This window comes from Ptychodera flava, chromosome 2, assembly GCF_041260155.1.
Source record: "Ptychodera flava strain L36383 chromosome 2, AS_Pfla_20210202, whole genome shotgun sequence".
Lineage (NCBI taxonomy): Eukaryota > Metazoa > Hemichordata > Enteropneusta > Ptychoderidae > Ptychodera > Ptychodera flava.
This window is the reverse complement of record NC_091929.1, coordinates 2,782,812-2,804,243: the sequence shown is the minus strand read 5'-3', so window position 1 is coordinate 2,804,243 and position 21,432 is coordinate 2,782,812. Positions and strand designations below refer to the sequence as shown.

General features: G+C 38.0%; 1 protein-coding gene across 2 annotated transcripts; it reads left to right on the top strand.

Annotated features, from left to right (window-relative positions):
* The first annotated feature begins 2,784 nt into the window (after positions 1 to 2,784).
* Positions 2,785 to 21,112, top strand: LOC139151397 (uncharacterized). 2 transcript variants are annotated; one of them, XM_070724176.1, is made up of 17 exons: positions 2,785 to 2,882; positions 3,742 to 3,796; positions 5,032 to 5,200; positions 8,875 to 9,116; positions 9,514 to 9,630; positions 10,203 to 10,287; positions 11,239 to 11,318; positions 14,118 to 14,235; positions 14,860 to 15,041; positions 15,736 to 15,951; positions 16,655 to 16,846; positions 17,590 to 17,708; positions 17,871 to 18,048; positions 18,284 to 18,541; positions 19,419 to 19,776; positions 20,013 to 20,095; positions 20,352 to 21,112. In XM_070724176.1, the coding sequence occupies exons 2-17, from the start codon at positions 3,745 to 3,747 to the stop codon at positions 20,372 to 20,374; spliced, it is 2,472 nt and encodes an 823-aa protein (XP_070580277.1). In that variant the 5' UTR covers positions 2,785 to 2,882; positions 3,742 to 3,744; the 3' UTR covers positions 20,375 to 21,112. The 2 variants fall into 2 exon arrangements, with proteins under 2 accessions (XP_070580277.1, XP_070580285.1); XM_070724184.1 differs by lacking the exons at positions 2,785 to 2,882; positions 3,742 to 3,796; positions 5,032 to 5,200 and adding an exon at positions 7,121 to 8,479.
* Positions 21,113 to 21,432: the final 320 nt, after the last annotated feature.

Sequence of the window (21,432 nt, the reverse complement as noted above, 5' to 3'; positions counted from 1 at the left end):
ATATATATATATATATATATATATATATATATGAATGAGATAACAGATGTATCTACAGCAGTACACCCATGTTAGTGTTCTGCAGTACGCCCTCCTTTTCCCAGTTATTACTGGTAGACTTGATAGCTTGCTAAGTCCTTGGCCGATGATGAGTTTTACTTCATTTTTTCATCTTCTTCAATAAGCGTGCGATCATCTTTAAAATTCTACGTAAATGTTACCGTCATTAAAACAGTTATCAACGCGCTTTATTTCTGTATTTATGATTATGACTGGAAATTCATTCAAGGATTTTAATAGCGATGAAAATTTCTCAACCCTGTCCATTTACATGGTTGATACAGGATTGGCCGCCAACAGTGATAACATCGAATTTCATCAAAATATTTAAAAAGTACATAATCATAAACTACTTTTCACACAGAGAGTCCACTGCTATTGAAAACCCAAACACAGCAAAGGCCTAACACAGCATACCACCCGTAACTTTGAAATCTCCTCCCTGCATGGTGTATATTGCAGTCAGGTGACCCAGGCATAATTTTTTTCCGCGTGATTTTTTCCAGTGTGCACATCAATACAACATTTTTCTTCCGATTAAAGTTGACATGCATACTTTCATGGAAAGTTGGTGCACGCCAATGCTTCAACTCCCATGCCTTTCGTGCTATGTCTGTCCCGTGTGACTATCAGAGTCACTGTTTCCTACACAAAGTGAAATCCTAGCCCATCATACCCCGCTGTAGGACTATGTTTAGCCCGACATGTTTGACGCTCAGTAAATGTTCACAATTTTGAAACTCAGGGGACTGTCGAATCAAGATGTCGCGGCAGAATTCGTTAATTTCAGGGAGGGTAAAGCTTAAAAGGCAGGTTATGCTATCGTTGATGACAGTTTCACCATTTTTATTTTGAATGTGAACCATAATTCCTTGTTCTACTCCCCAAAGCATGTTATATACACAGTATTCAGTTTGTCAACTCAGCCCATATGTGCAACTGCATTTTTATTGTTGAAAAGTGGCTTCTGGTCCGGACTAGAATTCAAATGTAAACATTAACAATGCATTTTATACATATAGACGCTAAGTTTACAAACTGAATAGAGGGTGTTTCAACATCCTTTGAGGAGTACAACAAGAAGTAACAATTTATATATAAAATGAAAAATAATGAAAAAATCATCGAAAGTTGGCATTACTGGCCCTTTAATTGAATCAATAAACTTCACTTTTGCGATAGATCATAGACTGCAAAAAGGTTTTGACAAGGAAAACCAAAATCTAAGCAAAGAGCAGAATCCAATTTATTGTGGAGCCGTGGCTTTACGTGTCACTCATAAACACTGGACCCCGTTGTAGATGTGTGTAACTTTCGATGGCATGGCAAGCTGTGAAGTAAAATATAACAATTTAACCATTTTCCTAACATTTGCTTGCTTTCATCCTTCACAATATTATTTTAGCCTTATCACACAGACTACATTGCACGACGTTGCGTCATTCAGCAACTTTATCAAAATTTCATGAGCGAGAGAGTGAGAGAGAGAGAGAGAAACAGACAGACAGACAGACAGACAGACAGACAGAAATGGAAACGAAAAACAGAAGGCGCAGTCGGAAATAACGAGGGTTTAACACGCAAACATCTTCATCTCGAACACGACAAGTGTAACTTACATCTTTATTTGTCGTTCTGACAAAATACAAGTTGCGTAGTCAGAAATGTAAAAACACGCAGAAAGGGAAAGCAACTTTTTGTGACTCTTTGACAATTTCTTTACGCTAAATAGTTTGCTTATCGTTAAATGTAATCCATTATATCATTATCGTGAGCACGATGCTCAGTAACATCTCGGCATAATTAAGTAGCTATATTTAAACTTCAACACCGTATTCAATGTCTGGCATCAACACACTGCACTTTTGAATTTTCGTTCAGGGGTGGTGTTTGGGTCTCGATAAAGAAGCCTATTTTCAATTTGTTGACAATCCAAGGTAGTATCCGACCATTGCATCATAAAGTAGGATAGAGAATGGTTTCAAGTCGTTTTGTTTGCTAGCTGTTTGTTGAAATCGTTCGATAGAAACTGGAACTGCGACTAGAATTGAAATCGCTGCTAACAAAGAGGAACTTTTATGACTTTTGTTATCTTAATTCATCCCAGTAGATGTATCCGATCATAGAATAGACAACTACCTGATTATTTCAGATGTGAGCCATTATAACCCTGCGATACACCGAAATATCTTATCATTTTGAGGGAAAACGTGCCAGTGTTGTTATTAATCCTGGCGATGGAATATTTCTTTCTTCATTCAACTGAACTATTTGTTATACAAATAGTATTGAAATGTCGAATTTGAAAACAAATATTGAACATCCTTTGCCTGCGCCACATAGAGTTTCGCAATTCGAAGCATTTTCATTACATTTAGGTATACGATGGAGAAGTTGGTACAATTCGCAGTGTGTATCGCTGTATGACTATATTGTATACTTACGAACTGCAGAGATAACCAGGTTCCCATAAAAGCAGAGGTCGGTATAGACAGAGCAACCTTTCAGACTACACACACTGACAGTACTATTTGCACTCAATTGTTTGTAGTGTCAATATCACCGTATGACCATTTTTTCACATCAAGAAATTCTAGAATGGAACTGTAGGGTTCTGCTGGTTTCCTTAATGGAACTAACAACACACCACAGTGATAATGATATGAGTATTTCCACGTCAATCAACTCTTCATTGCTAATCCCTCAGTCGATAAAACCGAGCCAGTCTGTGGCAATCTGTCAGATAACCGCCTGTTTGTGCTCACAGACTTTAGACCGCAAATTACCGGCATAGTCATCTTGTTCAGCCGATGGAACATTAGGTAAGCTTTCTAAACTTGACGTTTTAAAGTTCTAAGAAAAGGAAAGGGACGAAGACGGGTGATGTTCACCCATTTCTATCATCGTGACAATAGCTTTTTTTATGAAATACCTTGGATTTTTGACGTAATCATTTATGTTCCCGGTGGCCTTCGACGGATTTTAATATATCTTGCATAAAGCCATAAATGTTAGACGGTATTCATAGTGCCTTGGCTTCAGTGTTCAAAACCATTGTTAATAATTGAGAGTAACTTCTAATATAAAATATTACAAAACATATCAAAATATGCTAATTATCAGGGAAAGGCACGCTCGAGAACTTTATCATATACTCTTTAATTCTATTCCTGCAGACGTGTATCTATCAAATAATGTTTAATCGTTGAAAACTTTTGACGCTTTGCGAGTTTGCTATGACGTCAGGCTGACAATGTCACAGTTCATAGTATAATAAAGAGTGGTAAAATGTTGTAAGGAATACATCACTTACTGATTTGTTAATAAATGATGAATAATTCGAGATAATGAACCGAATTCAGACCTAAGAAAAAGATGCAATTCTTTCTGTACGCCATACTTCTTGCAGAGAAAAGATGATGTTTGTGAAAGATTGGTGTTGAAGCAGTGATGCCAATAACTGACTGCCTACATGAAATTTTAAACTTTGAACAAAGTCTGCATCATACCGCCTTGTATTAATGCTATTGATAATTTACTGAGACACTTGTTGTCGTGTACAAAGTGTGTGTTCTGTCTTAGCCTGCTGTATCGGTGACTCAAGGTAAATACTTAGATTTTTAGGCGCATGCATCGCGTACTCTCTCAAAATGAAGATTGTATGTATATGATTCGTTTCAGAGAATGTTCTACTCAGATGTCTTCGTTTTGCTGTCGCTAGTGACGTCATTGCATGGTAAGTATGCTCAGAGGGCAAGTTTCATGTCTTCAGTTGACACATCGAGTGAACCAAAACACACTTAACGCAGAATGCACCGCGGGGACAGATATTCGGGCTCTCATATTATAAAATACTGTCGCCGAAAAACTGTTTTGTTACGTTAGGAAACTGACTATGCTTGTTTTAACCCACGGCTATACAAAAATTTGGTTCGCGAAGTTTTCCTGACCGTGAAACAGAGACGGCAAGTTATTTTTTTTTTACAAAAATATCTAATAATGTTATGATAATAAATGCTGAGTAAATATATATCATAGGAGAGACAGAAAGGGCCATTTTTCGGTGAATCAATTCACTTTGTAATGGAACAAGAACAAGGTTCCTGATGAAGTGTTTAGTTCAGAGGGATGAATTGATACCAGTGTTGATTGTTGTAGCATTTATGTTCTGTATCTGGTTTGATGGTCTAACCCACGCTGTATGCCATTGAATTTACCGCCATAGTTCCAATCTCACTCAATTGTTTTCTAAGTTAAAACTATTATACCTTTAAGGAAGAACATGGAGTTAGAGGAACTTAAAGTTGAGTATTCGTACCCAGTATTCAGCTTGTTAGCCGTATATATAACTGCATTTGATATTGATAACCTGAAGTCAGTTTTCAACGACAATAATGCGAATGCTTACAAAGTGAATTCTGCGTAGTTAAATATTTTTGTAGAAGCAGAGCAAAAAATGTAAAAATATACAAAAAATGCATACTGAGTAAGTATAACCACACACCGTTTCCCTTAAACTTCCTGAGGGCGGTGTTAATGTTTGAGCTTTTTCATTCCACTTTGATCTGTTTTTTCTCTTTACCAGTGTCCCAACACATTTTACACAACAATTTAACACAGGATTCATCAAGAACACCGTCTAAATAAGATACAGCCCGCTTTAAATAATACAGTCTTCTCCATTGGACTAATGCAAGTCAGTTTTGTTGTGCAACGGCACTGCTACGGAATTCATGGTTGATTCAAAGAGACTAAATATAATTTCTCTTAAATATAATGATGAAACCGACGCAGAAATATTTGCAGCTCAGTAAAAGCTGCGATTCAGGCAATTATGTTAGGCAGAAAATTTCGCCTGAAAGCCTGTACTTCATTGTATCGATAATTGTGCAAATGTATCGGTGTCGTTACTATGATTTCATCCTTCCCTCATGCTTATCACTAAAATTTGACATTGTGCATTCGTTTCAGTGGCATGCGCAAGGAAATGCGATGTGGACGTGCATGGGGTATGTTTTATGGTGTCTGAGGACACTGCATCATGGGAAGACGCCCGTTCTCGATGCAAAGACATGAGAGGCCATCTTGCTGTGCTTGAAAAGACTTCTCTAAGAAAGGCAGTTGATAAGCTATACTCTATGTAAGTCAATTCAATCCAATTCAATTCAATTCAATTCAATTACTTTATTATCCACAATAAATGTAGAAATTTGCCTTCAGGCTCATCATATACAAATTAGAATAGTACAACTTGCAAGAACATTCTATAAAAAGGGACGCTATTACACATTGAAATGCTTAAAAACACACAGAAGGTAGCGACATAGATACAAAAATTGAAACACAGACGGAAACAACAAAGGACCAACTGGAGGTTTAAAACAACTACATCGAGTTTGAAACTGCTGATGGAAGAAATGACTTTTTGGAGAAGTTTTTCTTTGCACGAGGAACCCGAAAACGTCTCCCTGACGGGAGCTTCTGGAAGTAACCATGAAAAGGGTGATCAGAATCGTTGACAATGCGCTTTCCTTTTCACTGCCAGATGGTAAAGGTTTACAAGGGAATTTTGACGACAGCCAATAATTTTTTCTGCCATCCTCACAATACGAGGAAGCTAACTTCTGTTTCTGACAGTCAAATTACCATACCAGAAAATTGTACTATAGGTTTAAACACTGTCAATGAGGGATCTGTATATCATTTGTAAGATATTTTGACTCACATTGAACGATTTGAGATTCCTGAGAAGGTATAATCTTTGTTGGGACTTTTTCGCTATATAGTCAGTATTTTCATCAAATGTGAGTTTTTCATCTAGAAATGAACCTAAGTATTTGAAACATGAAACGACTTCAACAGATTCATCGTTGATTGTGACAGGAGTAAAACCGGGCAAACTTTACGACCAATTACAAGCTCTTTGTTTTACTAATATTAATATCTAAATAGCTATCTATGCACCAGTTCTTTAATATTTCAACATTATGGAAATATTCTGAAAGATAATCTTCCTTTTTAAGTAGCCCAACAAGAGCCATGTCATCAGCAAATTTGAACAAACAAGATATTGCAGTATTGCACCTCATGTGATCTGTGTAAATAGAAAATAGAGTAGGTGATAACACGCAACCTTGTGGAGCACCAACATTCAGTACAATTTCCTCTGACATGTAGCCATTTACACATACCCGTTGTGGTCTTTCTCTAAGAAAATCACTGATCCAGAGAATTATGTTGGCATTGACATTCATATTGATAAGACGTCTAAGGAGAACATATGGTTCAATGGTGTTGAAAGCGCTTGAAAAGTCTATAAAAAGAATACGAATGTATGCATTTGCGGATTCTAAATGTTGAGAAAGTAAATTAAATAGAGTGATAGATGCGTCTTCAACCCCTCTATGAGCTTTGTACGCAAACTGAAACGGATCTAACTTATCAGCCACATTACAAAGCAAATGCTTCCGCACAATACCTTCCATACACTTGCACAGAATTGATGTTAAGGCAATGGGATGATAGTCATTCAGCTGCTTTGGGTTGGGCTTCTTTGGAACGGGAATAATTGTAGATGTCTTCCATGTACGGGGACAACATGAAAATTACTAACATCTGGAAAATGTAGGAAAAATGGGACGAGTTATCTGGCACAATTTTTCAATACCCTTCCTGTAATTTTATCGGGACCTGCTGCTTTGTTACTGTTAAATTTAAAAAAGCTCCCTTCAATATCGCTTTGGGAGATTTCAATCTAATCAGAGACAGGCTTCAGACCCTGGCACAGTGTTACACAATCAACGGTAAAATCCCTTACAAGAAAACGGGCATAAACTTTGTTTAATTCATAAGGAAAGGCAAGTAGATCACGAAGGAATGAGGCGAGTGTTTTGCTTTTTCACCCATCATAACTTTCAACCCATCCCATGCAGCTTTACAATTATTTGTTTTCAATTTTTCTTCAACTTTCACTCTGTACTTATATTTCACAATTCTAGCCTGCAGTCTAAATAACTTTTCTTTTTCCTTATATTTACTTCTATTGCCTAAGCAGAAATGCTAATTTTCTTTTCATTTAGAAACATTTTCATTTCTTTTGTTACCCAAGGCTTGTTATTCGGGAATACACTTACTGATTTGGTTTTTACCACAATGTTTTCGCAAAACTTCATATAACAGGAAACAGTATCAACCATTTCTTGGGGTTCAATCCAAGATGTTTTAAAAATGTCCCAGTCTGTTATTTCAAAGCAGTTTTGAAGCTCGCCAATGCTTCCCGGAGACCAAACCTGGATGGTTTTGACTTGACAAAAGACGTTATATAATCGATGACTTACAACGTTTGGTGTTTTGTAAGACATTGTCGTTGTCCGGTGTATAGTGTCCGTGTAACAGTTTTTTTAAATGTCACTTTTGACTTTCCCAATCCCTGCCGCCAAGTTATCCATGCATTCACGATAACTTCAAATTTAAATTGTGATGGTGGTAAACATACAAGCTGCTCATTCCCCTTCCCTCCGCCACCATGATGGCATGGAGCCATACACAGGTAAGGTATCACAGTGTCACGTGATCAAATATTCACTGTAAATTCAGAAAGTTACATAAAGAGCTTTCGTTTCGCTTTAAGAGAATCTTCTCACTGTTTGATCGATTTGAAAAGCGGAAGTAAATACCTGATACGTCTCGATACATTTGCTGCATAATCTTATAATAGTATGGCTTTTTACGCATTATGCTACGTTCCAAAACACCTCTTTAACGGGAGATTTGAAGGGACTTTGAAATATTGAGGATGCATTAAGGAGGCTTGAAAATACATTGGGAATAAAAGGGACGACTTGAAAAAAAGTAGTGCTATTGATTGGAAGTATAACAATGAATTAATGTTGAACAAGCAAATATTTTTCGCATTGCGTATTTATTGTACACATATGTGAAACACAGGTACTTTCTCAGATCCATAACGATTAGCTTACATCACTACTGTTCCAGTTACTGTGTTATGCTGAGACAACGCTGCTTGTTCAATGCATAGACAGTCTTTCCCTCTCTACTGTCTATGTTCAATGACAGCCTGGTGTATATAAAATAGAGCGATCGTCTCATCTAGTCCATAATGGTTTTAACTTCTTTCACTGGGTGAGGAGAATTTCATCTAGTATCCAATTTTGTCTAACTGATATGTTTTGATTTTATTAGAGAAGTTGACACGTGACATGCGCAAGTAATCAAATATGCACCCTACAACTGCCTCTCTCTTAACTGATGATATATTTTATATTTTTGATCTTCAAAATTATAATGAGTTGGAAGTGGCAACTAGAAATGTTCCTACGGCCTCGGGGAATGGCCATGTGTTTCTGGTAACGCGCGGCCCCTCGGGGTAATAAACGGGCGCGATAGCCGTCATGACCAGGTAATAGGTGTTTAATATACATCATTTCATAGGGATATACTCCTGGGGACATACTGATGTCATTATAAAAATTGTCGTAGTGTGAATATTGTAAATTTTGGATTAGGATAGTCTGTGCTTGACAATTACACAATTTTGCGTATTTATTTTTTCTTGGTACCATTAAATATATTTTAAACCAGCGACGGTATGCTGGATGCAACATTTCATGTACGACGCTGTTTTCCTTATTCTAATTCATTGTTCACGGTAATCGCAAATCATGCCATTTTACACGCTGTGCGTTCAAATCAGAAATGGTCATATGTTTTATATGTAAGTTTGATACATTAGACCCCACCAGAACGATAAGCCATTATTATTTTTTTCAATTTATCGAATTGCATTATCGACAGGGGTGTAACAATTTGGATTGGATTGCACGAGTTAACAGAAAACACGCCCCCATACTGGGTTGACGGTCGGAAAATAGGCGAGCACAAACCAAACAAACGCTATCCATGGAAATCTGAGGATGGAAGTTCAGAAGAGAATGACTGTGTACTTGCTGTACCATCCGCCAACAGAGAGAAGTTGCTATGGCAATATGCAGATTGTGAAGCTACCCAACGATATCTTTGTGCCTTTAGTGACTTAGGTAATAAATTCATAATTTTCTTTTAAATCAATGTTTATGAATAGATAAGTTCAAAATATGTGTCAATAATTTCCATATCTTCTCTAATAACATTTTTCAATGTTACGTTGTCATACATTGATTAACATTCACACGACGGCCATTTCTCGCTCTTCGTTTTATTCCAACAATGTATTCTTAGTTCACAAGAGATGTGCTTTTTAATGATTATGACATCACTTTACGCACAGATGATGTAGATACGTAATTTTGAAAGCCGGAATACAAACGACATAATTATTAGGTTCCCCGTGGGACTAGAGGAAGACAAATTATATTGTTTTACTATAGTATAGAGGTGGGTATCACCGTTTGGCGTACACAGAGATGAGAAATAAATCACGATTTGTTTGTACAGCTGATGAACACGCCAAGGAAAAAATCCAAGAAGAGCTTGACGCAATTGAAACTGAAAAAGAAATGGAGAATCATCGTCCCTTCGCTATGATCGAGAAAGCCAACAAAACCATAGGAGGTAGGTTATCACAAATGTTCTCATAGGGAGCCCTCTACGTGGGAGCTGCCATGTTAATATGCCAAGAGCACACAGAAAATCAAATTTCTTTCAGATTTTAGCCTTTAACTTCTTGTTTGCCAGAAACTATGCAAATCGCACTCGAGCTATGTGATCTGGAAGGCGCTACATATAGTTACCCTACAAATACACTCGTACAACCATTCTGCAAGCATTCGTGCAACCAAGATGAGAAAATGAATGATAACACCCGTGAAACGAGTTTTCCCAGGGGACGCAGAGAAGATTATTTGACACAGATCTTTGGATACGGACTTGAGGGGTTTTGGAGCCCGAGCGAGCTTTGTTTGCTTACTCTGACACCAACGCTACCCCGAACTACCCCGAACTGCTCACGTGATTTTCAATGTTCAATTTGGAAAACCGTCTTTGTCTATTAACCCTTACCATCGCCTTCTCAACAACTTCATATTGATACAACTGGTGCCCGACTCAGATTTTTGACATCGCTGAAATTTGTAGTTAGTGGAGATGTAATTGGCCTCACAATAAATTTGTACTTTTTTGAACAGAAAACCTACTGCTTGAAGGCGATATTGCCTTTGATCCTGATTTCAATGAAATTTCAGAAAGCGGAGAGAGTGAAACAAGGCGAAGGTAAGTGGTAGAAATAGAGATAGAGATTTGGTGAGAGGAAGACGATGACAGAAGTGGTGACAGACACTGTGTCAGTAAAACTGCGAACACAGAGATGTAGAAAGGATTAAGATATAAGAGACAGTGGCGTTTGCAGATTTTGCGAATACGACAAAAAAGCTGGTCAATAGAAATCCTTAAACAACACCATCAGCTGAGTTCTACTTTGCCTTTCTCATCATTGTACATTGATTTAAAAAACCAGGATTCATACTAGGATTTTTACAATTGGAGAAGTAAGTATTCCTCAAAACACTTTCTGATCCTTTTCTGAAGTCTACAAAAAATGAATACTTTTTCTGTTAACTTCATTGTTATCAACAGCTGTTTGGAGAAGAAAGATTGCATTACATGTTTGTGTTAAATTTTACCAAACCCAAATAGTAGTTCACTCAACATATCCTTACGTCCACGTTGGAGACTGTCTTATTTGGTTCGTAATATTTGTAAAGAATTTGAAAGACAGCTCGATAGAGCAACTGCCCTGTAACTACTTTGATCAGATTCATCACACTATTTATAGAAAAGGGAATCTTATAATTTGGCAATGCTGAATTTAGCAGACTCCTTTACTTGATACTAGTATTTTTAATATTAACATTTATATTTCAATACAAATGTGCTTCCTTAAAGCACTTCATTTTCAGTTTTTTTTTAAATACGTTTTCTGTCCCATCTTATTGCCTAACATAAGAGACTTTCTACAACAAATACTTCGAAAATTAATCACGAGAAAATGCACAAAGCTGACAGAAATCACCAAGTTGAAAAATGCAAATGAGAGCAGGTGAGAAATAACAAAACCACTCCATCAATCTACAAGACCACGACTAGGATTTCAAATGGTTCACACCTAAGCTCACAGACTTTACACAGACAGTTGAGTTTACTGTTAAGCTTATATTCTTTCAGACGCGGAGCAGCGTGGCAAGAAGACAGACTTTGGCCAGAAGGAAAGGTTTACTATGAACTTGATTCGTGGATTTACTTCCGTAAGTAAATCTAAAGTTTTTTTAATGTTTAATAGTATCTAAAAATGACTTTTACGGATTTAAGAATAATTACGACACGTTTTAAGTTAAGTTTCTCGGTTCTATGTACGTGTGTCAAAATATCTGACATAACACTGTACAGTATACACTCGCCGCTCTCATCAATCAATTTATACTGTTCTGCTCATGTTAAATTACATATACGTACCTCTCTGCCTACATGCACCTACCTACTGTGTCATCTATCCATCTATCATCGACCGACCGACCTACCCGTCTGCCTACCTACCTACCCACCCACCCACCTACCTGCCTGCCTGTCTGTCTGCCTGCCTATCTGCCTGCCTATCTGTCCACCTACCTGCCTGCCTACCTGGCTGCCTGCCTGTCTGCCTACCTACCTACCTACCTACCTACCTACCTGCCTGTCTGTCTGCCTGCCTACCTGCTTACCTACCTACCTGCCTGCCTGCTTACCTACCCAGGGCTCGAAATTAACTTTTTTCCCTTGTAGTCCGATAGGGCTACCATTTTCTAAAGTTGGTAGCCCAGCGACAAGGTCTGGTAGCCCATGCATGAATGAAGAGGTTTCTTTTTGTAAAGGATATTTTTATTTATATCTAGACAATGAACGATTTATTTTGCATGATTCTATCCAGGAAGTGAATTTTCTAGTCATTTGACATCAATACCTGCAGATCATAGCCTTAGGAGAATGGTATACCATTTGCAGTGGACAACGGTGACGCCTCAAAGTTTCACGAGTTATTCACACCTACGCAGAGCTTATATGCAGTTTTTGATGTTCGCAATGACAACGACTTTTCTTGAACTTTTAAGTCACTTTAAGTAGAGCAGTCTCTGTACTGTGAAACTTTCTATGTTTAGATTACAAAGTTTCCAGTAGCAACTTGAAAGTGAGGAGTGACAGTGTTTGCCATTATTTTATGAAAAATAACAAATCTCATACGATAGCTTTTTAGGCTATTGCTTACTTGAATAACGCAATAAAGGTACTTTTCCAGACTGTAGGGAGCGATTAACGGTTTGTGTACGGAATTAAATTATTCAAGCATTTCTTCAGCAAGGCTGTGGGAAGGGGATCAAGACAGCTTGTTTGACTGTATGATGAGAGATAGTTCTTCTGCACTGGTCGGATGGAAAGACAAGAAACTGAATTTACCAACGATATGAAAATTTAAGAACTAAGAATATAGTCTATACAAGGATTTATATTTATCTTTCTTGCAAACTACAAAGATAGAGGTACAAGCGAGATTACTGTATTTTCTGGTTGGCAGTTTCACTTGTTGTCGTTGTTTTGCTCATTTTAACACTTCCTTTGTTGTGTTTCGCACCTCCTGCACCTTTTGTTCTCCAGTGTACATATGTTTACACAGTGAATAATTTTCTGGGTAACTTTGTTTTGGGCCACAGTGTTGTGATTCAGTTTTTGCACAGAGCACGGTTACCGTACCCAAATGTGCATGGGGATACAAGCAAGATGGTCTTTGCTTAGATTTCTAGTTTTCAAAAGCTGATACTATATACCACTGATCGAATTTAGGAATACAATCTATTGCTGTAATGTTTACCATTGAAGACCAAAACGGCGTCTACTGTCTTGCAGTACCGACACCGACATGCAGTTGAGAAGGCGCCTGATATATTCATGAAAGCAATAATACATTACATTTTGTGCAACAACTTCTCTAAGGCTCAATGTGTTCAACTTGAATTGCGATAAATCAAAGACTTTTCCATCATCATACCGTATGGTTGGAATAGTGGAATCAAATGTAAGCATTAATTTGTCAAAATTTGTTAAATTGTGAATGATCAAGGGTGGGGGTGGGCTGAACCATCGTGGTGCAGTGGTAGAGTCCAAGCCTTTGGATCCATGGTCACGAAAAATCAGGCCGAATGAATAGAGTTCAATACCCGCACAGGCCCACCTTGAGAGACACTTGGACCCTCTACATGTACAAGCTACCAAAGACAGAGCAAGGCGAAAACCAGGCCCGAATATGGCCCCGAGTCTGCAAAGTAGTCTGTAGTCATTTATTTATTTTTATGAAAAGGCAATTTTGTATATATTTCTCCACGATAGTACACTATCATGGGATGATCTCGTACATTTCGGAAAAGCGTAATTTGTGGATGGCCCGACAGTTTTTCCTTTACAGTTTGAATAATTTTGTGTTTACTTGTGATTGTTGCATTGTGATTAAGTAACTATGAAAATGAAATTTCATTGGCCATCATTTCCCGAGCCTGTCATGCTGGTACATCAATGCAGATAATGATATTTTATTGAAAGTTTGTCGCAAAAAAACTCAACTGCACTGCCGCCTCTTAATTTGCATAATAAAGTCATAGTATGGCCTTTTTATGTCTAGCTGGGTTGACTGTATGAGCGACGTCATCTCACAGCGATCAACATGTCGTCCACTAAGTAATTTCATGTCCCGGGCTTTGGTAGTCCGTGTGCCCACACTTGCATTTCATGGGTTTTGGTAGCCCCAGGAAAAAGTTGTTAGTCTGTGGACGCGGGACTACCGCTAATTCGAGCCCTGCTACCTACCTACCTACTAACAATGTCTCGCGGCGAATAATCAATATTTTTCCATTATTGTTCCTTACCGCAATGTTTGTTGCTGTTGTTGTTTTTTTTCGATGTTAAATTGTTATTAGGTCTACCACACATACCGCCATCACCTTCACTATCACCGTCATCGTCACAATCTAATAACGAAAATGATTGTTTCTATGTTATTGTCATTTTGATTTCAATTTCAGTTAGTGATCAGAAGAGGATCATCTTTCAAGCCATGGATGAAATTGAAGCAAAGACTTGCATTCGATTTATTCCACGTTCTGACGAAGAAAATTATGTCCTTATCACAAAATATGGCGGGTGAGCAATTCAGAATGACACTACGCGACATTAATCTGCCAATTGATATAATCCTATCCTGGCAGTCACTCGGTAACCCAATCACACACTGGCCATGATCAAGAGTTTATTTTCCTAATGTGAATCTCTCTGTATTCTTTGCAGTACTTCAAACCTAACTTTCACTGTTAGTTCTCCCAAAGACTCACTGCCATAATTCTGAACATCTATTATGTCCAAAATTAGCTGTTTGTTTGGCGTACTTGCTCTCGAACAAAGGTTGTTCCACCAAAATTCACAATGAAGCTTCGTAGATAACACATACCATGGCAATCTCGACCGGGCAAGAACAGATTGAGCTTACTTCATGGATACTAACAGGCGGTTTACCCGATGCCCAACGCTTTTTGCTCGTCAACGTTTACGCAAAAAGGAACGGGAATTCTACGTGATAATGTCCTCGTAAAACTTATAGCTGAAACAGTCTGGTATCTTCTGGGTGTCTTAGGACAGTACAATCCATTCTGTACGACGTATTCTGGGAGTTTTCATTTCCACATAAATTTGATAAAGTGAAAGTAACGTTGCCCCGTTAACTCGCAGAAATATCTATTAATGAGTTTAATTTTCTGTTTCTCTTTCAAGATGTTGGTCTCACTTGGGACTGCTGTCTGACGGAGCTCAATATCTATCCCTAGATGACGAATGTTTCGAGTCAGTCGGCACACCCATCCACGAATTCCTTCACGCCTTGGGATTTTTCCATGAACAATCACGACCCGATCGGAGCAAGTTTTTGTATGTCAACTATGATAACATTGAAGGATGTAAGCCAGTTGTAATGTTATTTTGTCCCATTTTTATTTGGCAACATCAAAATACCTCTGTAAAATAGTGTTATTTTAACAAATTATGAACATTTGTCCTCTTTGACATAATTTTATATTTATTGAATATGCATTTGTATGCCAATCCGGGGCCCAGTAGTGTAATATATCGTCTGATATAAATATAGTTAGGGTGATTGTAGTCAGTAGATTCTTTCAAGAAAGAATCTACTGAAAGCTAAAAATTATTTTTAAAAACGTTGAATAGAAAGTTAAATAGGTCTTGTTTCGTTTAATATTACTATGTGCCGCAAAATAATGACTTCGACTGATATTTGCAATCGTAGGTGCATGTCCTTCTTGCTGGTCAGATGGCATACAATTTTCCATTCGGTTCTTCCAGCTAACTATCACGTTTGTGCAGTCAGACATTGCTGAAAATATTCACCTTTCATTGCTAAAACTGACTGTATTTTGGACACTAATTTATACCCGTTACATTCTCATTGCATTTATCCTGCCAGCGAACCGTGCAAATTTCATTGCTAACACTGACTGTATTTTGGACTTGTACCCGTTACATTCTCATTGCATTTATCCTGCTAGCGAACCGTGCAAATTTCATTGCTAAAACTGACTGTATTTTGGACACTAATTTATACCCGTTACATTCTCATTGCATTTATCCTGTTAGCTAACCGTGCAAATTTCAAGGTGTACAAGGAAATGATTACGCACGGAGCATATTATGACTACAACTCAGTGTTACAATATCACCGATTTGCCTTCGCCAAAGATCACACTGTCCCAACGCTTACTCTCAAAAAGAAATTCCACGGTGAACTTGGACAGCGAAACGGAATGAGTATGTTAGACGCCTATGAAGTCAACAGACTTTACAAGTGTAACTGTAAGTCTACAACTGCAAAACTCAACTGCACACCTTGTGTGTAATTGTAGCATTTGTAAATCATCACTTACTTTTATTTGATAGCGTAGCAATTTACAAGATTAGCGTGGATGTAGAATATATGTTATCCGATGACATTCGTTAATCAATCGTTAAATTACCATACCACAACTGACATATCCAACACGTACTGATATCATTGCCTCAGCCACAAATATGGGCGCCATTAATAATTGGTGTCTTCACCATTTTACTGATGCACGTGAAAGGATAAGTCGAATCAATCTTCACTTGCTGGAAAACAGTATAAGACAATCCTGTATCGCCAGGTCAATTACTCAGTTGAACAATAATGAGATAATATTCATCGAAACGATTATGGCCTATGGTGAACATAAGTCTAGCCAACTGCATCGATCGGCTGTAACCATCTGAACCATCCACAAACACGCATTTTTATTGGCTATTGATGCGGTTGCGCTAATTTACTGATGAAAATGCACAAAAGTTAAAAACTGATTGCTAAGTCAATAATCACCGTTGTACACTATTCTCTACATCCTTTCCTTTTTGACAACGTGCAGGTCAACTTGCATATATTCGATGACAGAGATCGTAAAATTCGAAAGGACAGAGTAAAACATGTGTGATATCTGTAACGTCATGGTCAAAGTACAGACTTATGCAATTATTTCCTCGCTAGATACTGTCGATGGTGGCTGGGCGCCTTGGTCGGATTGGACAGAATGCCCAGTGACGTGTGGTGGCGGTGTACAGGTAAGAAAGAGAACGTGTGACTTCCCGCCGCCAACAATCGACCCACCTGGTATGCCGTGTGAGGGCGATGAGAAAGAGAAAAGAACATGCATGGACATCAAATGTCCAACAGACATGGGTAAGGTGATATTCTTAGGAAAATTGGTTTGCAATCTGTTCAACAATTCATGACAGAAGCGTTGTAGAATAACTATCGAACGAAATGTCAGAACAAAGTGTCTGACTTTGTTCCTGTGTTAAATGTATCATCATAGACGTCTCCCTCACCAGGGCCTGTCTCTACCAGTTAACGAAATTCTTTTAATGACATAATCAACTCGTGTATCAACTTAATTACTTTCTCAACAACTAGTGTTCGGAGGGAAGATATATAAAACACGATTGGAACTAATTTGGGATAATTGGATTTTCATATTTTTCAAATTTCTCAAAAGTATTAGGCGCCATATAGCTGAATGTTGCAATATCGCAAATTACTCATAAAAACAAGTGTGTAATATAAAAAGAAAAGCAGATGAGATAACATTTGTAGATTAAATCGACAGTACTTCACCATCCAATTATCCCAAATTTGTTCCAATCATGTTATAAGTAACTAAGTAACTACCACTTTAGAGGCAGTCTCTTTCAATATTTTCGTTTGCTAACGATATGTCATCCGGTTCGCTAACAATATATCATCCGGTTTGCTAACGATATGTCATCCGGTTTGCTAACGTTATATCATCCGGTTTGCTAACGATATATCATCCGGTTTGCTAACGATATGTCATCCGGTTCGAACTATGGGCGAAGTATTCTTCCTCAACATTTTAATTAGCGCTGGAAGAAAACACGTTATCGATATTTTTGGTTGCACAGATTACAGCTGGCTTGGTTGTTACTGGGATATTGGGGAAAGCGAACTTCTGACTACCTTAGAGGATACTGGAAACCCTCATCTCCTCGGCAGTTACTGGGAAAGAATTGACGCCGTCCATGTATGTGATATGCCCATATTTTTGAACGCCTAATAGTACATTTTCGAGTAATTTTCCTCTTTCTTTATTCCAATACTACATTGTGATTTTTGTAGTTGCAAGGATCGTTCATTTTTTGCAATCAGCGTTTTAATTTATTTCCATCTCTTCTATTTTTACAAGCAATGTGCTGCAGCAGCCCTAAGTGTAAATCACGACATATTTGCTCTGCGTTTTGGCGGGAAATGCTACAGCATGAGCACCCAAGAATCGGACACTCTGTACGAAGATGGCGGCGTCTCTGATGAATGCTTTAGTGGTACTGGTACTACAGATTCAATTGATGTATATTCCTTGACTGGTAAGTTTTTGAAGATTTAGAACGTAGACAAACAATCGGGCAATACAAACCGTTCTTCAATTATAATACGACCAAGGAAACGAGTACATACAGACAAATTAATATATACAAAATAAAGAATCGAGAAAAAATAGGAGGCAGTCCGTACAACTCGACCAGAAAGAGAATAATGAAATTAAAGCAATGAATGGGTTTGAATATCTGTAGATTTTTCACGTTTTTGTCTACTTTCTAGTGGTTGTAGATTCTGGCACAAGCACGTCAGGTCCACATCCGACGGAAGCGGAAACTTCGACGATATCTGAAGAACCTGCACAATGGGACGAGTGGGAAGAATGGGGTTCATGTGTCGTCACAGAGTCTGCGCAGTGTTTAGGTGATCGGCAAAGGGGACAGCAAGTTAGGTCGCGTGTTTGTCTTGGACCATCGCCAACCTCTTGTATCGGAGAAAATGTTGAACATCGTGATTGTTATGTTGAATGCAGTAGCCCTGGTAAGGATATGAGAAATAGTGATAAAATACTGATCTATTTTAGTTTTGACGCGGTTTTCCATACAAAGATCGCCATTATATATTTGGCCACGGTAAACGAAATTTGGCAAGGAGACAACGTTGTAGCTGTTATACATCATCATTTCATGTGAAGAGTTTTTAGTAATCTTCTATTTGCTGATGTACTGGTATGTTGACCGTGTAGTCGTTGAGTTTGTCCCTTCAAGCCTAACGTGTAATGCCGTGACATATCACAACACTATTCTTTTAAGAAAATGTCCTAGACATCAAAACTTAGCTTATCAAAGAATTTCTGGTGTAGAATTTGTCTTACGTTCCTTGCGCCTGAAAGTTGGACATGGAACCGGAGCAGAAATCTTGCTGAGCAAACACTGATAGAAATGATGGTGGGATTGGCGATTTTCTATCAGCAGAATAGATTGTCATGCTTCAAATGAGACGAAAATAAGAGTAGAATAATGTGATGAAACGTTAGTTCTACTCGTTGGAATCTTCTTCGTACAGTTAAGGCTGAGAGAGAGGCAGTTTTGAGAGAGATCTGCTTTGAAAATATGTACGATAATTATGGTCGATGTCAAACTACATTAATGCTATGCTATGCTATTCATACCAGAAGAACGAAGGTTGGTTTTCCTCCACTATTAATGGTTACACGTTGTAAATTATATGTGCTAAGGCCAAATGACTTGGACTGGATTTTGACAGAGCGAAAAGGCGCTAACAATAGTTCGTAAAACAATAATGTCTGTGGATAGGTAATACTATATCTTCTTCAAGCGTTATTATTTCTCCATCTTTGAGAGCAAAGCTTTTAAATTCATGATTGGCCCTCCCGTTCCTGCTACTTTCATTACAGATCCATGGCTTTGTGTCGGACAAGACTTATTCATTTTCATTCTTGAACCGAGTTTAAACTGGAACGCTTCACGTGAATACTGCAAAGGCTTGGATATCGAACGTGGGTCGGATTTACCAATCTTACAAGACAAAGCTATGCGGGATACAGTGAGAGAACATATCATTAATTCCGACATCCTTGCACGTCCTGTAAGACATAGCTACTGGATTGGTTGCAGCGATGCAGAAGAGGAAGGAACCTTTACCTGGGTTGATGGGAAAACTGTTGACATGGCAACAGCCGGATGGGAGAATAATGAACCGAACAATAAGTTGACCAAGTGTCCCGATACAGGCGAAGATTGCTGCCGTCTTTGGTAGGTAAAGTTTCTAACAATACACCACAAATAATGCGAAAACTAGAAGTTGGTCATGTATTTAGTACACCGTGTGTACAAAACGGCACGATCATTGGATGGGCAGTATCAATTACTCAATGAAATAAACTAAACACGAGAATGGTAGATGTGGACATTGGATGACAAATTACTCACTACAATGGTATTGGATAGAAGCAGATGATAGCAAATTTCTTTATTCTATCTTGCCTCAGGGAGCGATCTGGTCGAGGAACGCCAAGATACAACTTGGACGATGACTGCTGTGATTTAGACAGACATTTCATCTGTGAAATACGTAAGTAAAGACTTTAAGTCATCGTTATAAACCCATCAAACAAGATAGTATACGTCATGTCTATGAATGGGGGTTACCGCTTCAATCTTCATCGTTGATGGATATGCTTCACCATTGAACAAATATGCACCGAGTTTTTCTCTTGAATATGGGAATTATTTTAATACCCCCTCTTTTTCTTGCCATCTCTTGTTAATATTTAATATAACATTACAAATAAACGCTACACTTCGTTTGTTTTTCTCTCTTCCAATAGGAGGTTACTGTCCAGCATCTTAAGAAGTAGGAGTAGTTGCTAAAAATGACAGAGACGGACAAAATAGGAGAATATTTCTTACAGAGCTAGTTCAGCAGCGATGAATCTGTAGTGGATGTGTTGGCTACTTAGATACGCTCGTTGTCTGCATTGCCGCTGGTAATCATAGTCTGTACTTTCACGTATGAAAACTAAAAGTATTCATTATGTGCACGCATGTCTACGTGATGCTAATTGCCCAAATTGGGATAATAAAGATGGATTGATTGATTGGTTGATGTATCACGGGTGATGCGTTTCCAATAAGAATATTACGTTAACGTATGCTGAGCTCACCGACCGTGGTACTCTTTTAGTGACTGTAAACAACTTAATTTCTTTTTCTGGTATGATAATAAAGATTAATCCCTCCCATGTCAGAGTAACCTGCGTCCTTACGATCATGATTTTTCAATTTACACGTAATTCTGCAGTTCTATTGTACGATGGTATTTAGGTCGTAGCCTTGTGAATGGTTAGAGGAGAAAACTTGAAACTAAATTTGGATACACTATTAGGATGCATGATAGGAACAGTCCGAGAATAGACCTGGACCAGAATTGACTTCTACATTTCCTATATAAGTGACATTTAATCACTATCACCACCGTGGGTTACGATCAAAGAGTTTACTTCACGTTCACTTAAACTGTCATGGTGTGAATGACTGAAAAGCGGCATGCGAAAGTTTCGCAAAATTTCAATTTATAATCGAGTTCACTTATGAATTTCGTTATACCAGTAATAAATAGAACAGTTTGTCATACTCTCAGCTTGTCATACTATCAGCCTTTTTGTTTCCATGCATTATTGTAGAGATTTTCATCACATGGACTTACTTTTTTCTTGTATAAATATGTTAAAAACATTCGCTGCTTAACAATTATGTCAGAAGTCTAACAGATACGCGTTTATTGAAATTTTATCTCTTGAAAGCAGGTACAGATATATTCACAGTTTATTTCTCAAAATTTTCAAATCAAGCTACTCTATAAAACCTTGAAGTTTACTGAATTATTAGCATTTGTGAGAGAGTAGATCC